The sequence below is a fragment of the Haliaeetus leucocephalus genome, unplaced genomic scaffold (assembly GCF_000737465.1).
Source record: "Haliaeetus leucocephalus isolate CR32 unplaced genomic scaffold, Haliaeetus_leucocephalus-4.0 Scaffold1, whole genome shotgun sequence".
NCBI classification, from domain to species: Eukaryota; Metazoa; Chordata; class Aves; order Accipitriformes; family Accipitridae; genus Haliaeetus; species Haliaeetus leucocephalus.
In genome coordinates this window covers 23,208,811-23,227,376 of record NW_010972437.1, presented here as the reverse complement: position 1 = coordinate 23,227,376, position 18,566 = coordinate 23,208,811, and the positions used below count along the sequence as shown (strand labels likewise).

Here is an 18,566-nt window from a genome sequence, read left to right as displayed (position 1 = left end):
ACCACATACACAAAAAAGAACTCTGCTCCCTTCCCTTCCACTCTTTTTGGTCAATAATTAATTCAGTATCTACCATAAATGAGCATGAGCAGAGAGACAGTACAGAGCCAAGGGCTCTGTCTGCTTTGTGGAATAATCTATGTTGTCCTGCTGCCCACTGTATTTCTACAAGGTTTTTAGAGCAGTAAGTTGAAACCATGAAGATTTGCCTCTGAGCTCTGTGCATTTTTTAAGAGCACGTAAGAATTCAGTATGTGAGCCTTGGTACCAGTCTGCCTCAGGACTATGTATGGCACATTTCTCAGTCTAGAACTTTTCAATTCTTTGCATTCACTGATGTTTGGTCACTTGGTTTTTCTAGTGGAAGTGAGCAAAAATAAAAAAATTGGCAGCTCAACCACCCTTGTAAGCCATAGTCTTAGAACATGTACAATTTGCTGACTGAGGTACCCGTTTTCAGCTTCAGTCGTGATGACAACACTGTACTTTTGCCAAGTAGTCTTGTCCTTGGGCAAATATTTTGTCAGGAGCTTGAGAGTACAGAGTTTTAAAACTGCCATGGACTTTAAGTTACTTAAGGGACTTTAAGTAACCAAAAGTACTTCTTATCAGCTCACCTTCTGGTGAGCTCATCCTTGAATACTGTGATACTTTCCATTGTGACTAAAAAGAACACAAAACTAGACAACAAGCCCAGTAACGTAGATTTTGGCTACTAAGCCTTCACAACTGTGTTACAGATGTGGTATTTGGGGCCGGAGGTCTAGAAAACAAAACTATTATTTGTTTTCCTAATATAGGAAGGAAAGGTACCACAAGGTAAGAATATGATCCTGTAACTCCATCAGTAAAAGTCAGTCTTTATGTAGCTGGAAAAGGAATTAATTATACATACAATTACAGTTAATTATATTGGTTCCTGTAATGACACCTTCTGTGATACCATGGTCACAACATAGTCTGGCTTAGATGTTTGATAAGCTATTGTTTATATTTCTGTAATTTAAAGTAATAAATTTTACCAGCGCTGAAGTTCAAAGAAGACTATCAAGAAGAGGCTTTAAGCAAAATCTAGTACCCTGTAACACCTTAACTACCACAGATGCAGAGTGTTAAAGGATCAGATCATCAAGTGCTTAGCAGTAGTAGTTCTCCAGAGCTGCCCTAGCATCTTTTAAATGTCTCAGTGACCTGTGTGTTTTTTCCTTTGACTTTGTCTTCTCATCTCCTTCAAGTAGTTGTTTTTCTTCCTGAAACCTCCCTTAGCATATTTCCCACTTCCAAGTTCCTGCTGGGCAATGGATGTTCTAGGAGGCTGGAGGTAGGCTTTGGCTTGCAAAGTCTTGATAATGGGAGGCTGTCAGCTCATGGCATATTCATTGCATGATGACATGAATGGCGTTACATCAGCTGTCTGGCTCACCCTAGTAGCGGCACCCATGGCGTTAGGAGCTCACTGCCTACGTGATGTTGGACACCAGAATGACCACATTCCTTACCTTGATACTGGATGCCTCATCTGTCTCTTCCATTCCCTGCTGGCGTGCTGCTTTGTACAGCTGAGTAGAGGTTTTTGAGGAATGGCACCACAGCAAACTCCAGCTATTTAGGAGAGACGCCATCTGATATCTCATGTCTGTGACTGGCAGAGGGGATGACTGTTATTTTAAAATTAGAATTCTGATCTAAAACAACAATTAAAATTGCTCCCTTCTACTCAGTCTGCTGGCAGTATCCCAGATGTTGATTTTCAGACTCAACAAGTAACCATTCATTAACCATATCATTATATTCCTTTTGGCCCCATGGACTCAAATCAGATTGGAGGAATGTTTGACTTCAGTTGTCAAATTAGCTCAGGGACAAATCTGTAGAATCTGAGTGTCTGAACTGGATCTAGCACAGCCTTTTGCTCTGAATTGTTTGCTAGGAGATTCTGTCTTCCGCTGCTAACTTTTTAGGAAATGTAGAGAGACTAACTTTCATGCTCTGGCACCTGGAAGTAGGTGACAGAAATAGGTGGTTCCATAACATTTATGTTATCTTTTCTCTGGTAACTAAATTTCAAACAGCTATCTCATGCACAAATCCTCTGAACGCTGAATATTTGAAAGCTATAAATTGATACAGCTATTGCTGAAATCATAATCCAGATTTGGGATCTTTCTTCCAAAGATAAATGTCAGGATCAAACAATCTAACAAGTGGAGCTCGTTAGGATTTGCATTATATGACATTCTCGACCTAGGATAACCTTGCTGAAGAAAGGTTGAACCTTCTAGTTATATGTGTCTATGTCATATAAGATATGCATGGAAGAGAGCTTGTATTGACTCAGCTGTCGGTGCAGCCTGCAGTGCTGAGTAGTTGCTGGATCTGAGCTGTACAATCTTGAGAATATGTGGTGTCCCCTTTGCCATTTTTATTTAGGAATGTACCAATGTGTAACAGTTTCTTGGAAAGATTTAAACATACAGAGGAAATGCTGCTTTTCAAAATGTGTTCATCTATATAGATCATATAGACAATGGAATAGAAGAATGACAAGGCAAAGCATTCTTTTGGATGAAATGATGCTTCAACTATGCCTTTGTTTCCCTCTTCCATGAACTGCTAAAGCAGCTTTGTGCATGTTGTGCTTTGTTCTATTCAGTTAAAATAGACCCATCAGCTTAGAAGGTGCCTCTTGTCTAGTTGCTTTCTCAGGTTCTCAGTGCAGCTGCTTTCATAGAGGGCTTCTCCCTCTCTGCTCCTCTTCTAGAATGTGAAATTCTCCAGCAAGTCTGTGCAGAAAATCTTCCTTACAACTCAAAAGGACAGCAGTTTCCTTTAACTTTGCAGAAAGATCCAAAACAAACTGATGTTAATAGGCAGCTTTTTCATTATTGATTTTTAAATAGGATTTGTATTGTACTGTTTGTTTTGATTGCAGATGCCTCATCCACGAAGACCTCAAAGCCTACTGAGAAGAAGACCAAGAAGACTAAGACCACACTTCCCCCTGTGCTGCCAACAGAGAGTAAGTGACAGTGATTTTGATTACTTCCTTTTCAGTGAAAACAGAAGAGTGCTTTGGGATTCTGTGGTCATTCCCTTCTGTTTGCAGGCATAGTATCAGAAGCTTGTGCTGTTTCTTTAACCCTTGCACACAAGTCATGTGAAATGAGTTTTTGCCTTATGGGGATTAGAAGTGCTGAAACTGTGAGTTCAGAGCTAGCCCACTCTATTCTCAGTTTTCCATAATGGTGCAATAAACTTATGACACAGATTTATTTTTGGCTGCCTCTCAAAGAGCACAGAAATTCTCTAGTAGTTTGCTTCAAGTTGTGTTGTAGACAATGTACTGTCTTACCATTGGTAGGCAAGGTATCTTGACTGAAATGTCCTGTAGCATAATCTGTCCTTTTCCCCACCATCAGGAGTGGTTTGGTGAATTTTACATTCTTTGTTTTAAGCTCAAATGCTTTACTTGCTTTTAATGCTTTCTGAAATAACAAATCAGCTATAAATGCCCATGTTTGCTACTCTGCATACATGCATTTTATTAAAAGGAAACTTTAAATGGTAAAGGCAGCACAATAATGTCAGTTTAGAAATTCCTAGTGCCACTACTACTTTTGAAATTAAGTGTCCATGGAATACAAATATCTCTTAATATATCTGAAAGTTGTCTATCTAAGATGTCCACAATGTGAGTTCCTAAATAAGATGTAAAGGCATGGTTCTAATGGAAACATGAAATATTTTATCTAGCACGCGGTCTCTCTCTCTCTCAAAAAAAGAAATAAACTATAATCTGATTTTCCCGCATGGAACATTTTTAGCTGCTTTCAGCAGGACTCAGTGCAGTTTTGTACTGATTGATGATCACAGGTAATAATTGTGCTTCTGGAATTGTTGACTTACATAAAGTTATGCCCTGGGCTGCGGCTATTTCTGAGTTGCTGGCCGAGCTTTATAACTTTCCCTCCAGCCAATCATTTGGGGGTGTGGCAAGGGTCACACCGATACGCTCCACCTCTGCACCTGAGCTTCAAATGCTGTAAATAATAGCAATTGAGAACAATCATTTTGTTCTTGAACACCAATAGAAAAGAAAGTTTTAAAGCCATTTAAAGCTCCACAGGATAGCGTTTTGAAAGTGTTTTCTATACACACAAATGCATACATTTCCTCTGATCCTCCCAGCAGTATTATCCATTGAAACTTTCCCAGGAGAAAGTATGACTTGGGAACTAAGTCTAAATATGCAGATATATGACCTGATCCACATCCTGCTGAAATCACTGCTTGTCTTGCTGTTGATTTTAGTGGAAATTGGATATAGGTAGCAAAGCAGAAGCTAGTAACTCTGGCTTCAGAAATGATTGGGGAAAGAAGTTTGAAATAATGGTGAATGGTTTTCTTAAGGTTGCTTTATGGCATATTATATGAGTGTTTAAAGTTCTTGAACTTCTCATAAGCTCTTTTTTCAAATTACCTTTAAAAAATCTTTCCTGTTGCACTGAAAACATCAAGGTGGCCAGAGAGAATGTTGGGAAGCTGGGCTTTGGAAGAGCTTTTGGAAAACTTTGGAAAAATACATATTTAATTTTAAAAAGATTTGGCTGCAGAGATTCCACAGGTGGTTTTTAACATCTCAGCCTCAGTCTCTAAGGACTGTGGGTATTTGTCTGCCCAAAATGAGTCTTATATTTGTACATTTGTCAGGGGCAAAACATACAAAACTGATCCAGTAGACTTTACAGTTTCAATTTAAACTGAAATCCCTTTCAGATGAGAGATTTTAAAGTTCCTTACCTGAAAAAGAATGAGCTTAACAAGTCAGATATTTGTGCATCTTTACTTGATTTCTCTTGCAAAGAAGGTTAATAAAGAATGACTGTGAATTAAGATGTGCCAGTCTAATAAGGAGATAAATTTTCAGTCTCTTTTAGACTTTGTTGCCACATCAACTCACCAACAGTCCTAATGGCAAGTAGAGTGTAAGGAATGGTATTGAAGAAATAGAGAACAAAAATTGCTAATAATCCCACTAAATAAATTATGAATTTTGAATAGTGAATTCAGTATATACTGCATGGGGTACAGAAGCTATATGCCCTCTGTAATTTTTAGAAATACTTCTCAGGGGGAAAAAAAAAAATCCATATTTTCCATTTTCTGTAAGAAAGTGCAAGTCAAATTTCATGGTTACTAGCTATATCAACCTTTTCTCCCTTCAGATAAATTACAAGTGATCCTTGTTTTTTGCCCTAATAGAAACCTTCAGGAAAGTAATTAACTTTTAGTTCCTGAAAGCACAGATCAATACATTTCTTTCTGTGAGAAAGAATGAATGTTGTCAGTATGTTAATCTGTAGAATTTGTCTCACTGTGAGAATAGTTGCTGATCCAGGTCATTTGACAGCTCATTCTGACAACGTTATTTTATTGCTGGAAGCTTGGTTTTGTAAGCTAGAGAAATCTAATACTAAGTAAAATTTGGGGCATTACCTCTTTTGAAATGCAATACATACTAGACTCTGGTTTAGAATAAGCAGTTATTCTCAGAAAAACATCTATAAAGGCAGCTTTGTAGCATTCAATGTTTTACAATATCTCTTAATGGATGCTCTCAGTGTTCATGTGCAGAAAGATTGCTCCCATGTTAGCAAATTAGGAAAATTAAGATGTATTTGGTTTTGCTTACAATTAACATTCTATCACCAGAATTTAGTAATAATTATGTCTCTGCAGAATGCAACTCTAATGATAAATAGAATAAATAATAATGTTTCTGAAAATAAGAAACAGATCCAGCTTTGAATCTGACTGAATTAATTCTGAGAGAGAATGGAGGAAGGACACCTCTTTTTTTAATGTTGGAATTGGTTCATTCTTCACTGACTGTACTGACTTAGGCTTTGTCACTTGAGTCTTTGCTAGGTGGATGTGAAATGCTACTGAGTTAGAATAATAAAGTGTTATGTTTATTCTGTGCAGATATAAAAGACTAGAAGAGGCAGTGGAAAATTGGAACCTTTCATTATTTATTATACTGCATACTCCATGCTATGCCAGAACAATCAGTGGATAATATAAGGGTCTTCTAGTTTGACATAACCCTGCAGCAGAAGTACTAAGCTAAAAATTCTCACCACTTGAGCATTTCTCTAGGGAGCTTTGAAAGTGTCTGCTGTATAGGGATTTGGGCACCCAACTCCCATTGAAATTAGAAGTTACTTCAAATTAGGGCTAAAGGGAATTGCTTATTTCAATTACCAAGGCCACCTGCAAAATCTTCAATGCCTATTAAATGAATGGTTTTGTCCCAACAGACTGTGGAAAAATCAAAGTGCTGCTTGAGATTTTTAAGAGTAAATAATGATTTGAAGGTTTATAAATAAATATTCTCTTTTTCAAAAAATCTGTTACTACTCCATGCTTCCTAATATTTTGTCCTCCTTAATGTATCTTAAGCTGAGGATCGAAACAGCAGTAAATCATAGCTGAAGTAATTAGCCCAAGACCAGGCACATTCATTTGGAGGTCTAGAACCGAACTTTCTTGATCCTCAGTCTTGTGATTAGTTTGCATGTGATATCCAAAATACTATAGATTTTTTAAACTGACATCCCCAAAATTTACAGAAAACATGAGTTTTCCAAAAGGAGTTTTTTTCAAAGTTTTTTTTCAAGATTTGCTGAGGAAAAAGGCATATTACAACAGTTAGATGCTATTTTTTAAACTTCACCAGGGCCGAGCTGTGCAACATAACTTCATTGTAGTGGGAAGAAACTGTATCCCAATCATTGCTACTGAGGAAAGAATTAGCTTTAATGCTTTAGAAAATAACCCTCCTAAACCTAAGCATTGGATTGAAGTGTTTGGAAGGAAATGCTCACTGTTTTTTGTAGGGCTAATTCACAGCACTGCTTCCAGTAAATACTAAGAAATGGCAATTATCACCTGTCACAATCAGTGGTATGAAAACCTAAGAGGACATCCTGGATTCCTCATCTGAGTAACACTTGTTAAACTCGCTGTTCTCATATCCAAATGACATACATTGAAGGGATGAGCCAACACAGAGTTTGATTGCACAAATAGAAGTTCTTCTGCTCAGTTAAAAATAAAGTTACATCAAAGAAAAGAACTTCCTCCACACAACTTCAAGTAAAGGAGCCCAAAATACGTTATTTAGCAGTGCTTGGTATCTTGCTGATATAATTTTTTTATATCTGCTACTATATAAAATGCTTGATTTCATGTCAAACATGTTTTGGTTAAGTAATGATGCGTTCTCTTCCTGATAGTCGTTAATAAAATGTCACCACTAACACTGGCTAGATCAAATCCTCTGGAAGGCTGTACCGTTGTCTTCCCAGACGTGATTTCTCAACATTTTTGGTACCTGAATGCAAGGCTGAGCAGTGGCATCTCTGGAACTGTGTGTCGTAAAAGTAAATATGTCAGACAGGACTCCTTATCATGTTCCATAGTGGGGGCGATTCTGAACATTTTAATTACCATGGAAAAATTATGAGTCAGTGACCAAGTGATTAGCACACAGTTCTGTTACTTACTCTTTGATAAACAATCTTGTCAGAGAATCTAAGTCTGCAAGCACCACTTTAAGAAAATGCCATTAAAACATTAAATTTGATGTGTCCAGTTTAGATAATATGTAACTAAATCAGTAAACACTTGAAGATTTTGTTGCTTTCCATTCTATCAATATAATATGAAACACAGCACAGATGAATATAAAATGTTTCAAAATCTTCATTTCACGTCAGATTGTTTTGTCCTCAGTATAAAACTTGCCCCTTTCTAAGGGAAGAACTCAGTTACTAAGGAAGTAACTGATCAGGTCAGAGATGTTCTTTTAATTGCAGAAATAAGAGCAATGTGTAGCAGCTGTGATCTGGTGACTGTGCTGCTGCTGTCCTCTTTGGTCCCTGGGATAGTCTGAGATGCTTTTGAGGGTCAATGAGGCTATTCAAAGCAGTTCTCTCAGTCCCACTCGTTTCCCAGGTCCACGCTGCTTTACTCCTGGCTGTTGCAAGAAAAACCAAGACATTTTCTGTGCAGTGAGTGCAAGTACTTAGTGTGTTGGAACAATATAAATTACATTGCCAGGGAAGCCTCTGACCACTTTTTCAAGGAAAGAAACTAATCTTATTTTCTAAGGGAAGCTGAAAATTCCTCTTTTACTCTATGTAAATAAAATTGCCATCAGCTATTTTCAAGACCTAGATATGATTTCTCTGAAACTCTGAATAATGAAAGGTCCTGACTTCACTCCTCAGCATTGGGGTCCAAGGGTGAATAACCGTGGCACAAGGCCTAACAACCAAGCTGAAGTAAAAAGGCAATGTAAGATTTAACTTAATGACTCTTAAGGTTGGTTGCCTTCACAGATGAAAAGAAAATTCAGTTACTGTATGTATAAAGAGAGCAATGGAGAAACAGTAATTTGCTGTGTAAATCACTTCTTAATGCCCAGTTCAGCACTGTTTAGCTAATGCTGGGTATACATTTTGAATCTCTGCCAAATTACTTTACAGCTCACACCATACTGACATTTTCTGAGTTAATGTTGGCACAGAACAGTGTTTTCCATGTGGTTTTCATACAGTTCATCCTACATTGCTGTATGTTGACAGAAGAAGACAGAGATGTTTATTGACTGTCCCATGCAGAGAAAAATGAGTACAGTTTTTGCAATGTGGCCTTGAACTGAAGAGGTGCCATGCATCATTAATACCCAGTTAAGTCATCGACTAGAAATTGCAGATCTGAGATATGTAATAGAAGCATTGACCAAAGTTTCTTCTCTATAAAACATGGACCTAAATCCATTGGCTTAATTAATGTGCAAAAGTACATAACACCTAGCTTTTCCCACTGAAATCATTTGGAGCTCCTATAATGTCTAAATGACCTGACGGTATTTTCCTACATAACAGACTGGGTAGCAGCCTAGTACCCTAGTTTAGATTCCTGTTCCTACACACTTGGGCACAGTATTTTAGCATCCAATTGTAGATGTTCTCACAGGACATGGGAAATATGAAAATTAAATCTATATTTAAGATACCAACATTGTTGTCTTGCTCCCACCAGAGCTTTTGGTGGAACTCACATGACCCAGGTTGTTTGTAAGCTCTATTTGGTACTGGATCACTTCTGCACTACTCAGATTTGCTTTAACTGCAGAAATTGCTCAAGCACTGTGCTACTAAACTGCTACGGAATTGTTTCTTCCTCTAGCCAAGCTGTTTTCGAATACTGAGTTACTTTCAGTGTACTATATTGCATTATTGAAGCTCTGAGTGTGCTAGTATATGCTAGCTCTCTCTTGACTGGAATGCAGGAATGAGTATTTCCTGGATTTTTATTTTTATTTTGAGAAGGAGGAGGCTGGATTTTTTTCAATTAGAGGACAATTCCTGCATGACTTAGAAACTAAATATGGGATGTTGCAAGAAAATGACAGTTGTTTTTAATGAAAAAAAAAAAGCTATTAAAAACTGTTCTGAAACACGCAAACTCAAATAACTGACTTGTATGGCATTTAGTTTTCTAATTTCTGCTTGTCATCAAATTTAAGCCAGAGTTGCTTTCTATTTTATTGTGTTTAGATAATAAACAGTTATTTGGAAACAGTATGAGGAATTTGCTCTTTGAGAAGCAATGAAGTGAAACTGTTTAAGCTTTCAAACCTTGATGAAGTTTTCAGGCTACTGATGTCAGTGCATTGTGACTGTCATTTTTCTCTGTAACAATTAGCATAGGTTCATGAATGTATGAACAAATTGGTAAGTAATGATGTGTTGTCTTTTTCTACTACAATTGTAGCCATCATCCTTCTCCTATTTCATCTCATCTGAGCTAAGTAATACCTGTAATAAGTTTTTGCACCATCACTGAAGTCTGTGACAGAAGCAAGGATAGAACTGAATAATTCATTGCCTTGACCACAAGGCCAAGTGTTTTATTTTTTCTGTACTTCTAGGTCTCAGTCACTCCATGCTTTCTAGCATAGCAGTGAGTAGTGAAGCATTACAGACAACAGTCACCTTTGATTCAGACCCTGATACCTATCCCCAGAAGGGTCTGAAGGAGGTTACACTATGATTCATTTACATGTGGGAGAGAGAGACCTCATAAAGTCCTATCCCACACCTCTGAAGCATTCAAGTGAGATGGGGAAGAAGGAGCAGAGACTTGAATCTGGGTTTTCCATCTCCTGTATAAATATTCTTGTTACCACAATATCTAACATGTTGCAGACATGACTTCTTTTTTCAGTTTCTCTTAAAGGAAACTGAAAAAAACAATTTAGTTCCTCTCAGAAGATGAAATTTTGAAAAGTTTTCCATGAGGGGAAAATGGTTTCCTATGTGACTATAGTATTACAGTATGTCATTAGCCCTTCTCCTGTCCAGAGCTAAAATGAGGCTGTTCCACAAGCAGACAGAAGCAGGGAAATGTCTTGCTCCTTATGTTAACGGAGTTAGGTATTTACTGTACTTGTTTACCAGGTGCTGAAATCCATCACTATAGAAGAAATGCACATAATTTTAGGCATGTCCCTCAAGGAAGACAGTAGGAATTATAGACTGGTTGGAAATGCTATCTTGAGTACTGATGGTTTTTTCAGACTGTAAGAGTTTTACTTCATGCTTTATGAAAGCAAGTTGTGCAGAGAGCCATTTCAGGGGAGGGCTATGACTATTTTTAGTAAAATTCCAAAAAAGGGAAACAAAAAAGAAAGACGGAGGCTTCTGAACATATCTGCTCTCATGAATTCACCATCAGGGTAAAGAACGGCACAACCAAATGTCCCACAGCTATCATCCTGTATGGGATCTTTCCCGGTTTTTAGTTTATGTTCTCCAACCCAGACACAGGCAAACCTGCCTATAAAGTTATGTAAATACCAGCCTTGTAATGTTTAAATTAGGTTGTTTCTAGAAGGCAGATTCATTTAAGGAGGGAATCTTATGTCCTTTTTCTTCCAGGTTGGTTTTCAGCTTCAGCCTGTTTCAATGTAAATATCAAAAGTGGGACAAACTGTCTTTTTTTTAAAAAAGCAGCAGAGGCAGACTTGAACTAACATTTCCAAGAGGCTAAAATATTTTAATGAAAACAATCATTTGACCTTGTCAACTTTGGGTAATCTTATTAGATATTTTTCACTAACTGTCTCCAGCAGGTTTTGAAACAGAAGTTGCATTTCAAAAAGATGCATGAGATAAGCTGGTATTCTTAAGGAAGATCTAAGAATAGTGGAGTGTACACTATTAGCCAAAGAAGTCAGCTTCACAGACCCAGAGACACATCCTTGTACTCATTCCCTTCCACCCTGCCCCTGCCTTTCATTTCTGCTCAGGGCTATTTGTGTCTGCAAAACAGGATATTCAGCCAGACCTTCCAGCCAGCCTTTGCAATCTGCATGGTTTGATGAAGTCCAGTGACAGTCTGTATATCTTCAGTCAAGTGAATGTAATGTCCTGGTGGGTAAAAACTAAAAATTAAACAAAAATTTTGTATTACATATAAAAAGCAGTACCCTAGCTGAATGACGTGATGGGTTCATGTTCTTTGCTTTGCTGCTATGGAAATCTTCATTGAGGTGAGAGTCTTCTAAACTGTCATAAGCACAGCCCTTAGTTATTCCAGGGCTAGGCGGGACACCATGCTTACAGGGTAAATGTAATACCTGGTGGTTCATTATACATCCTAACCCGTATAGAAACATTATTCTTTAACAATGCTGAACTGGATGTCACTGACTGTAATTGTGAGTGAACAAATTATGTTATTGGGGTCCCTTCCGTGATGAACGGAGAGTGGCTGATAGTAGGCAGAGAAAAGTGAGAGGGGTATCTCTGTTTATAGATACCCATGTGTATGTATTCTGCAAAGGCAGAGAATGACATTGTCAGGCAGGATGAAAAAAAAAATCTTGAGATATTAAGAGTCAGAGTGAAACATGAACATTTGGAGAGTGTAATGACTCCACCAACACCTTGCTTGTTAACTAAGGTACTGCAACAAATACACAATGTAGGCCAAGAAGTGATAGCTGAGTGAAAATCATGCTGGATTAAGGAATTTGCTTTTCCTCCTATTTGTCTGCAGTGACATTTCTGAAAAATAGCAACAGTATCTGCAACCCAAGATGGCACTTGACAAATGGTGCTTTTTCCTCATCGTTGGTGCTTTTTGTTCATATCAGGCTTAATGGAGTGTAGAAGTAATCAAATTCATGTCATTGCTTTAGCTTTTATTAAAATCCATTATAGCTCTGAGGACATACCCAATAGCTATTTCATTCTCAGTTTAGAGAAGAGCAGAGAATCTGATGTCAAATACAGCATGCACACACACAAAAATGTTTACACATTTTTAAATCCTATAACTGAGTTAGTTTGCATGGGATTATGCACCTAATGAGTAACTAATGCACTATTTCCATTAATAGGGATATTTAACAGCAGATGACAGGCCAGACTCTGCAGCCCTTCTAGCTGGCATCTGATAATATAAGTAGTTTCATCCACATAACTCTGACTACAGCCTGAAGTAAGAGTTTCAGCGCAGGGTGTGACCCTACAATGACAAAGAGGAAAGCTGCTTTGAAAACACCACTTGTTGCTTTTGCTCATACGGCTTGGGCAGGAAAGAGGATCTGGAAATATATTTGCTGTCGCTTACTACAGCAGCCAGGGTACATGTCAGTCTGTTGGTGGCCCGGAAAGTAATGGGTCCCTTTAATGAGCAGTAGTGCTCTTTGAAGGCCCCCATTTAAACAGGGTTAAGCCCACATGGAAGACGTGGCAGGACAGATACCTAGCTCATGCCTTGGTGGTCCAGTTATAGTAGCATAAACACATCATAACTACTAATCTAAACTTTTAACTAGTTCTGTTGAGCTGACAGTCATTGAAGAAAGGCTTCCTTGGAAGATACCCAACTATTCTTTTTTGACTCAGCCATAAGTACTGCAAGAATATTCTACCTCTCCATTATTGTGTTTCTGGTTCCTATAAGATCAATAAAGACCGAGCATATAAATCTAAGCATACTTTGAAAGAAAATTACCATGAAATGGAAGTTTATAAAAAAGAAGGTGGAAAAACTTCTATATTCGGTGCATAGTGAAATATTCTCCAGAATGAACTGAATACACACTGTTGTTGACAGCTAAACCATTAAATATTTATTAAAGCCTTTGGTCTTTTAACAACCTATAGCACATCTGTTAGTATCTCCAATGACTCTAAAATTTAAAATCAATCTTCACATCTGTCTGTTGCTTGAGCTATAACATTAGACTCCCATGGTGGGTTCACAACTCATGGCTCCTTATTCCTGGGGCATCAGGTGGTGTGTTCCCTGGGTATCATGCACAGCTTGCAGTTTGCTATAGCCAAGGAGGTTAAAATAAAAGACTCTCTTTATTGGTTTGGTGGATTTGGGGCAATTTTTTTGTTGCTCAGTGTCTTGCTGCTTTGAAATAACTTAAGTAAACAATGAACCAAAAAATTCAAAACTTTTGAGACTGTTATGGCTATCACTAGGCACCTATGCACTTTCTGCCAGATATTCAAAAGCACTTAGCAGATACTGCTTCCACTGGAGGCAATAACATCTTAAAAACCAGCCTACTTCAATCAAGCTGCCTACTTGAGCATAAATAAGAAATGTCCTTTCACAGCAGAGGCCATCCTCTGACAAGGATGCTTAGGATAGCAGATAAAAAGAGAGTGCTTTAAAAGGAATGAGCCCCTCCACTTCTGGAATTCAGTGGTTTGAAGGCATCCCGACTGTTACATTTAATGGCCACCACTAGACCTAACTCCTATGAATTTGTCCTTTTGAACCTGTTTATATTTCTGTCTTGCAAAAAATTACTTATCTGTGAACATAGATTATGCATGCTATATTTAAAAATACTTCTTTTGTTTCTTTTATGCCTGCTGCCTGATAATTAATTGGGTAGCCCCTAGTTCTTTTTTTGTGAAAAAACAGTTAATAGCCATTTTCTACCTACCTGTCTTTTCTACTGTCTTTCTACTTACCATTCACAATTTGTAGAACATTGTCTTCCCAAAATTTATACACCCAGATTTCAAATTCTGGGCCATATTTTTTGATACTGTGACACTTTCTCTTATGAATATAGCAAAAAGTTGTCCCTGCTTAGGGAAGAGGATGAGGCAGAGGGGTGATACTAGTATTTACTGCCTGTATATAGTAGTTTCTTTGCTAGCTCAGAAGTGGTGTAAGAAGCAGTATGTGGTGTTAGCTTCCCTAGTTTTAACTGAGCTCATTCAGCATTGATTATGCTGGAAATCTGAGCAGAAATTCAGTATGAGATCTTGGCCTGGTGTTTTCACCCCAGTTAAACTGCTATAAGGAATGGAGTCTGACAGATTATGGGAGATGTGTAGCAGATTTCTTTGATTCTTTTAAAAGTTCCAGCTTCAACTGTGAATATTCTGAGGCTCATTCAGGATAATAAAAGTGTTTTTTAAAAGTATTTTTAATTCTTGACTTTAATATGCTGAAAGAACATATTATAGTTTCAAGTGCCAACAAAGCATCGCTATGGATGTAAGCTTTGCAGTTACTCTGGTACCTTCTAAAGCTCACCTTTGAATTTTTTTCTGACTAGGTGAAGCAACAGTGAAGAAGAAACCAGCTCCAAAGACTCCTCCAAAAGCAGGTAATTTGTTGCATGTGTCATCCTGTAGGAATAAATAATAAACCACATTTCTAAGTACAGCCGTTTGCCTACTAAATTTGTTTGTATATGTGACTAAACAGTGGGTAAGCAAAGTCCCTTTTTCAAACTTGTTCATAAGGTTACACTGCCCTGAGACTTAAATTATGAGCATGCAAAAAAGTTACTATCGAATAAACTGTATCAAGATCCTACCAAATGTCTGCAGGCATTATGGTAACCTGTTCATGTGTTTGCACTCTCCTAGGCAAAGCTAACTACATTTAAAGTTACTGAGAATGTTCCTCTGTAGGAACCTGCTTTCAGTGCCTTAAAACTTTGTTATACTTTCAAACTGTTCAAGATGTTTTCTATGCTAGATATGTGCCTCAGCCTAGTTTCCTTCAGAAAAGGAAAATTCAGTTTCCTTCTTCTCCAAAGAACAAGTCGGGGGGTGGGGAACCACTTTGTTTTAATTACATTGAAAAGAAAAAGAAAGTGGTTTTTTTCATGCCTAGTAGCCAGTAGCCCTGTGCTTTGGAGAGGAATGTTACATTTGACAGTGAGGTCATTCTAATGTTAGGGAATGCCTTTTACCATTTCTGTTAATATGTCCTCAAATCTATACCCTTCCATCTCAACACCCCCTCCCCCCAAATATTTTTTATTGTGGTACTCTCGTAAAGCAAACAGATTTCACCCTGGAGTTGTCTGGGCTGTGATATTTCTGGCATCTGTCCCTAGCAGCTACCAGGAATCTGGCACATTCAGCATCACAACCGAGAGTCAGGAAGTAGCACAATTAGCAAAAAAGATGTTCTGCCATCTATTGATACTCAGGCAGTGAAAGGGAAGAGGAGGAGAAATACCTGATTCAGAAAGGGAGGCGTATGAATGGAACTGCAAGATTTTAAAGCAGCACTGTAATACACAAACAAAAGGATCTGTCATTGCTTACAGGAAAATTGAGTGTGATGGAGAAAGACATCAGTTGCCTTCCTTGTCTCTCTAATAGATGTCCCACATGATGTTTATCTGGCTACTGAAGCCAGAATCTTCATAGGCAGGTGTTGAGTCTTAAATTTTCTGAATGCTGTTGATGACATTTGGGAGCAGGTTTGCAGACCCCCTCAGCACACGCAAATTGATATGAAGTTAGCTGGAGCCATTCTTCAAAAATACAAAGTGCAAAAGAAAAAAGTTTTTCTGAAAAACCCAACAAAAAGATTTCATAAGCTGTATATTTGGAATTGGTTGTAGGTCTTAATACTTTTGGCCTTTGGATTTCTGTACCTTGGTCTTGCATGAGCAAACTTCTGACAGGTAGATTGTTATTGCTTCACTACAGTAGAACTGACGATATCCACGGGATTGTTTCATTGCAAGCAACAGATAACTGCTAATCTGGATTTCAAATGCTGCTCTGAAACTGTTGAGCTGAGAGATGTATGTGGTTTGAATTTTAAGAAAAATAGAAAGTAAAGTCACCTAAAGAGAGATCTTATTTATTTTTTTTTTTTCATCAGCTGCTCCTCCTCAGATCACTCAGTTCCCAGAAGACAGAAAAGTCCGTGCCGGTGAATCAGTGGAATTGTTTGCCAAGGTGGTAGGAACGGCACCCATAACTTGCACCTGGATGAAATTCCGTAAGCAGGTAAATTGTTTTCTGGTCTGTTTTAACAATCATTGAAAAAGTAGAGTTGGAAAGGAACACCAACGACCCATCTTGTCCATCTCCCTTCCTCAGGAACTGGCAAAATGTCCTTCCTGCCAGATGTTTTCCTCACCTCTGCTGAAAACGTTCCAATGATGAAGATTTCACAACCTCCATTAGCAACCTATTGCAGTGCTTAAATATCCATAGTGTTAGAAATTTTTTCCTAATGCCAAGTCCAAATCTTTCTTGCTACAGTTTAAACCTGTTGCTGTCTGTCGCCTCCTATAACAAATGACTGTTCCTTTGAGAAAAGCCTTAAACCATGTAATTAAAGGATAGGTGGTGTGAAAGATATAGGTATCTGAAAAATATCTGTCACAGCAAACCTTTCTCTCCTTCAGAAAGAACCTCTTCTTCATTGATGCTTGGTCTAAAGTTATGTCAGAGGGGCAAAATGCCATACAGGAAGCTTGAGTGAAATGTCTTGCAACACAAATGTCGTCATGCAAGGCTCAATGGCAATTAAGTTGCCTAGGTTTATTTATGCTGCCTAGGGGGTTAAACCCCCTAGGTTTAAAGTTCCTTCTGCTTGAATTAATTTCCTTGAACTATATTACATGTATGCATAAGAGCAGTTTCTAAAGAGAGTTGCTTTAGTGAATAATAAAACCGCTTTAAATCAAATACCCAATATGCAACTACAAACTGGAAGATGAAGTGCCATGTTAGGGTAGATCAAATATAAATATGTACTGTAGCTGCTATTCTGTTTATTTCATTCTGAACTCATTATGCAGTCTATAGAAGATAAATAAAAACATCTCATCCTACAAGGAAGTTTAGACTCTAAATCCAGATGTGTCAGCATTTAATTGAAAGAATTCAAAACAGTTTGCTAGTGCAAAGGGTATTCCAGAGTCCATTTTTGCTAACCCCAAATAACCTCTTACTTTAGGGGAAAGGGTGTGGGGGGGGGTTCCTGAACTCCCATGTTTTCTTAAAATTCTTTAGTTTCAAGACTGGTATTAAAAAGTGGCTTACTTATTTCTACAAAAATATTTCTCAGAAGCTCCAGGGACATTCAGTGTCGTGTTTTGCTGAGCTCTGTCTTATCACATGCATAAAATGTACCCCTCAAATGTGAGTTTCTGGTTTGTGCAGAATTCTGAGTTCATTGTTGAATAAATACAACAATCCTATTTACATAGATTTCAAGGCCATTTTTATATGCAAAATTTATGTGATAACAGAGACCAGCAGCTCATAATACACATATCAGTTCCATAATCTGTGATTCTACGCCTTTTTTCCCTCTGTAAAATATTATTTTTACCATCTTTATACTTTATTCACTGTAAGACAATTGAAGGTTTGCAAAATCATACATTAAAATGACATACACATTTTTAAATGGTTCATTATGGCAGGTGAATGAGATAGAAAAGAAAAAACTTCAGGAAGGTTAATAAACACTGTAGGAGGACAAGTGAGGGCAGCAGTCTTTCATTTATAAAATTAAATGGGAGACAGTGTTTAGTGTGCTGCACCATTATTTTGCTTTCTTTTTGACTTATACTTCACCACATACTGTTTTATTCTTGGATTTCTTCCTCTTCTATAAATGTAGTTGATTTCAACTCTGTTCCATTGCCAGTGCTAAAAGTGAAAAATCACCCAAGTATTCTTAAAATTTTCCTGGGGGTTATTTCTAGTAGTTATTTGAGCAGATCCAGTAAGTGGTGAGTTGTGATTTCAGCGCTGCCGCTGTATGCTGCAGCGTGCAGGAGGGACTTGTCCTCTCCACGTTCCTTCCTCACATTCCTTCAGGTTTGAGAAAGCCACAGGGGCCTCTCACAGGTGTATTCTGGACAATATCTTTTCCTTGAAGAAAGGGAATGTCACAAAGTTGTGACCCATACTTTGTACATGATGGCAGTCTAGTGGAGGGATGCTGGAACTGTGCTCAGCTAAAAAGGGGAAAGCCTTTGAAAGCCTCTTCCTTAGTTGAGGAACAAAGTCCATTTAACATTGTCAATTGTTGGAGTTTCTTAACTATGACCAGTGACTTTCTTTTGGGAACACAGGGATCCAGCTTTGTGTTCCCCACAACCATTGCAAGCCACTGAGCACCCTTTCAGGGCTTTCTCTGCTTAACTTCAGGGCTTTCTCTGAATAACGCAGATCTAG

General features: G+C 37.9%; 1 protein-coding gene across 1 annotated transcript in view; it reads left to right on the top strand.

Moving 5' to 3' along the window:
* The window catches only part of MYLK (myosin light chain kinase), a 222,201-nt gene that overhangs the window by 157,625 nt on the left and 46,010 nt on the right, over positions 1-18,566 (top strand). The window contains exons 18-20 of the mRNA XM_010568853.1: positions 2,933-3,019; positions 14,675-14,725; positions 16,249-16,376. Coding sequence (XP_010567155.1) covers positions 2,933-3,019; positions 14,675-14,725; positions 16,249-16,376 — 266 coding nt within the window. The remainder of the gene's footprint in view (positions 1-2,932; positions 3,020-14,674; positions 14,726-16,248; positions 16,377-18,566) is intronic.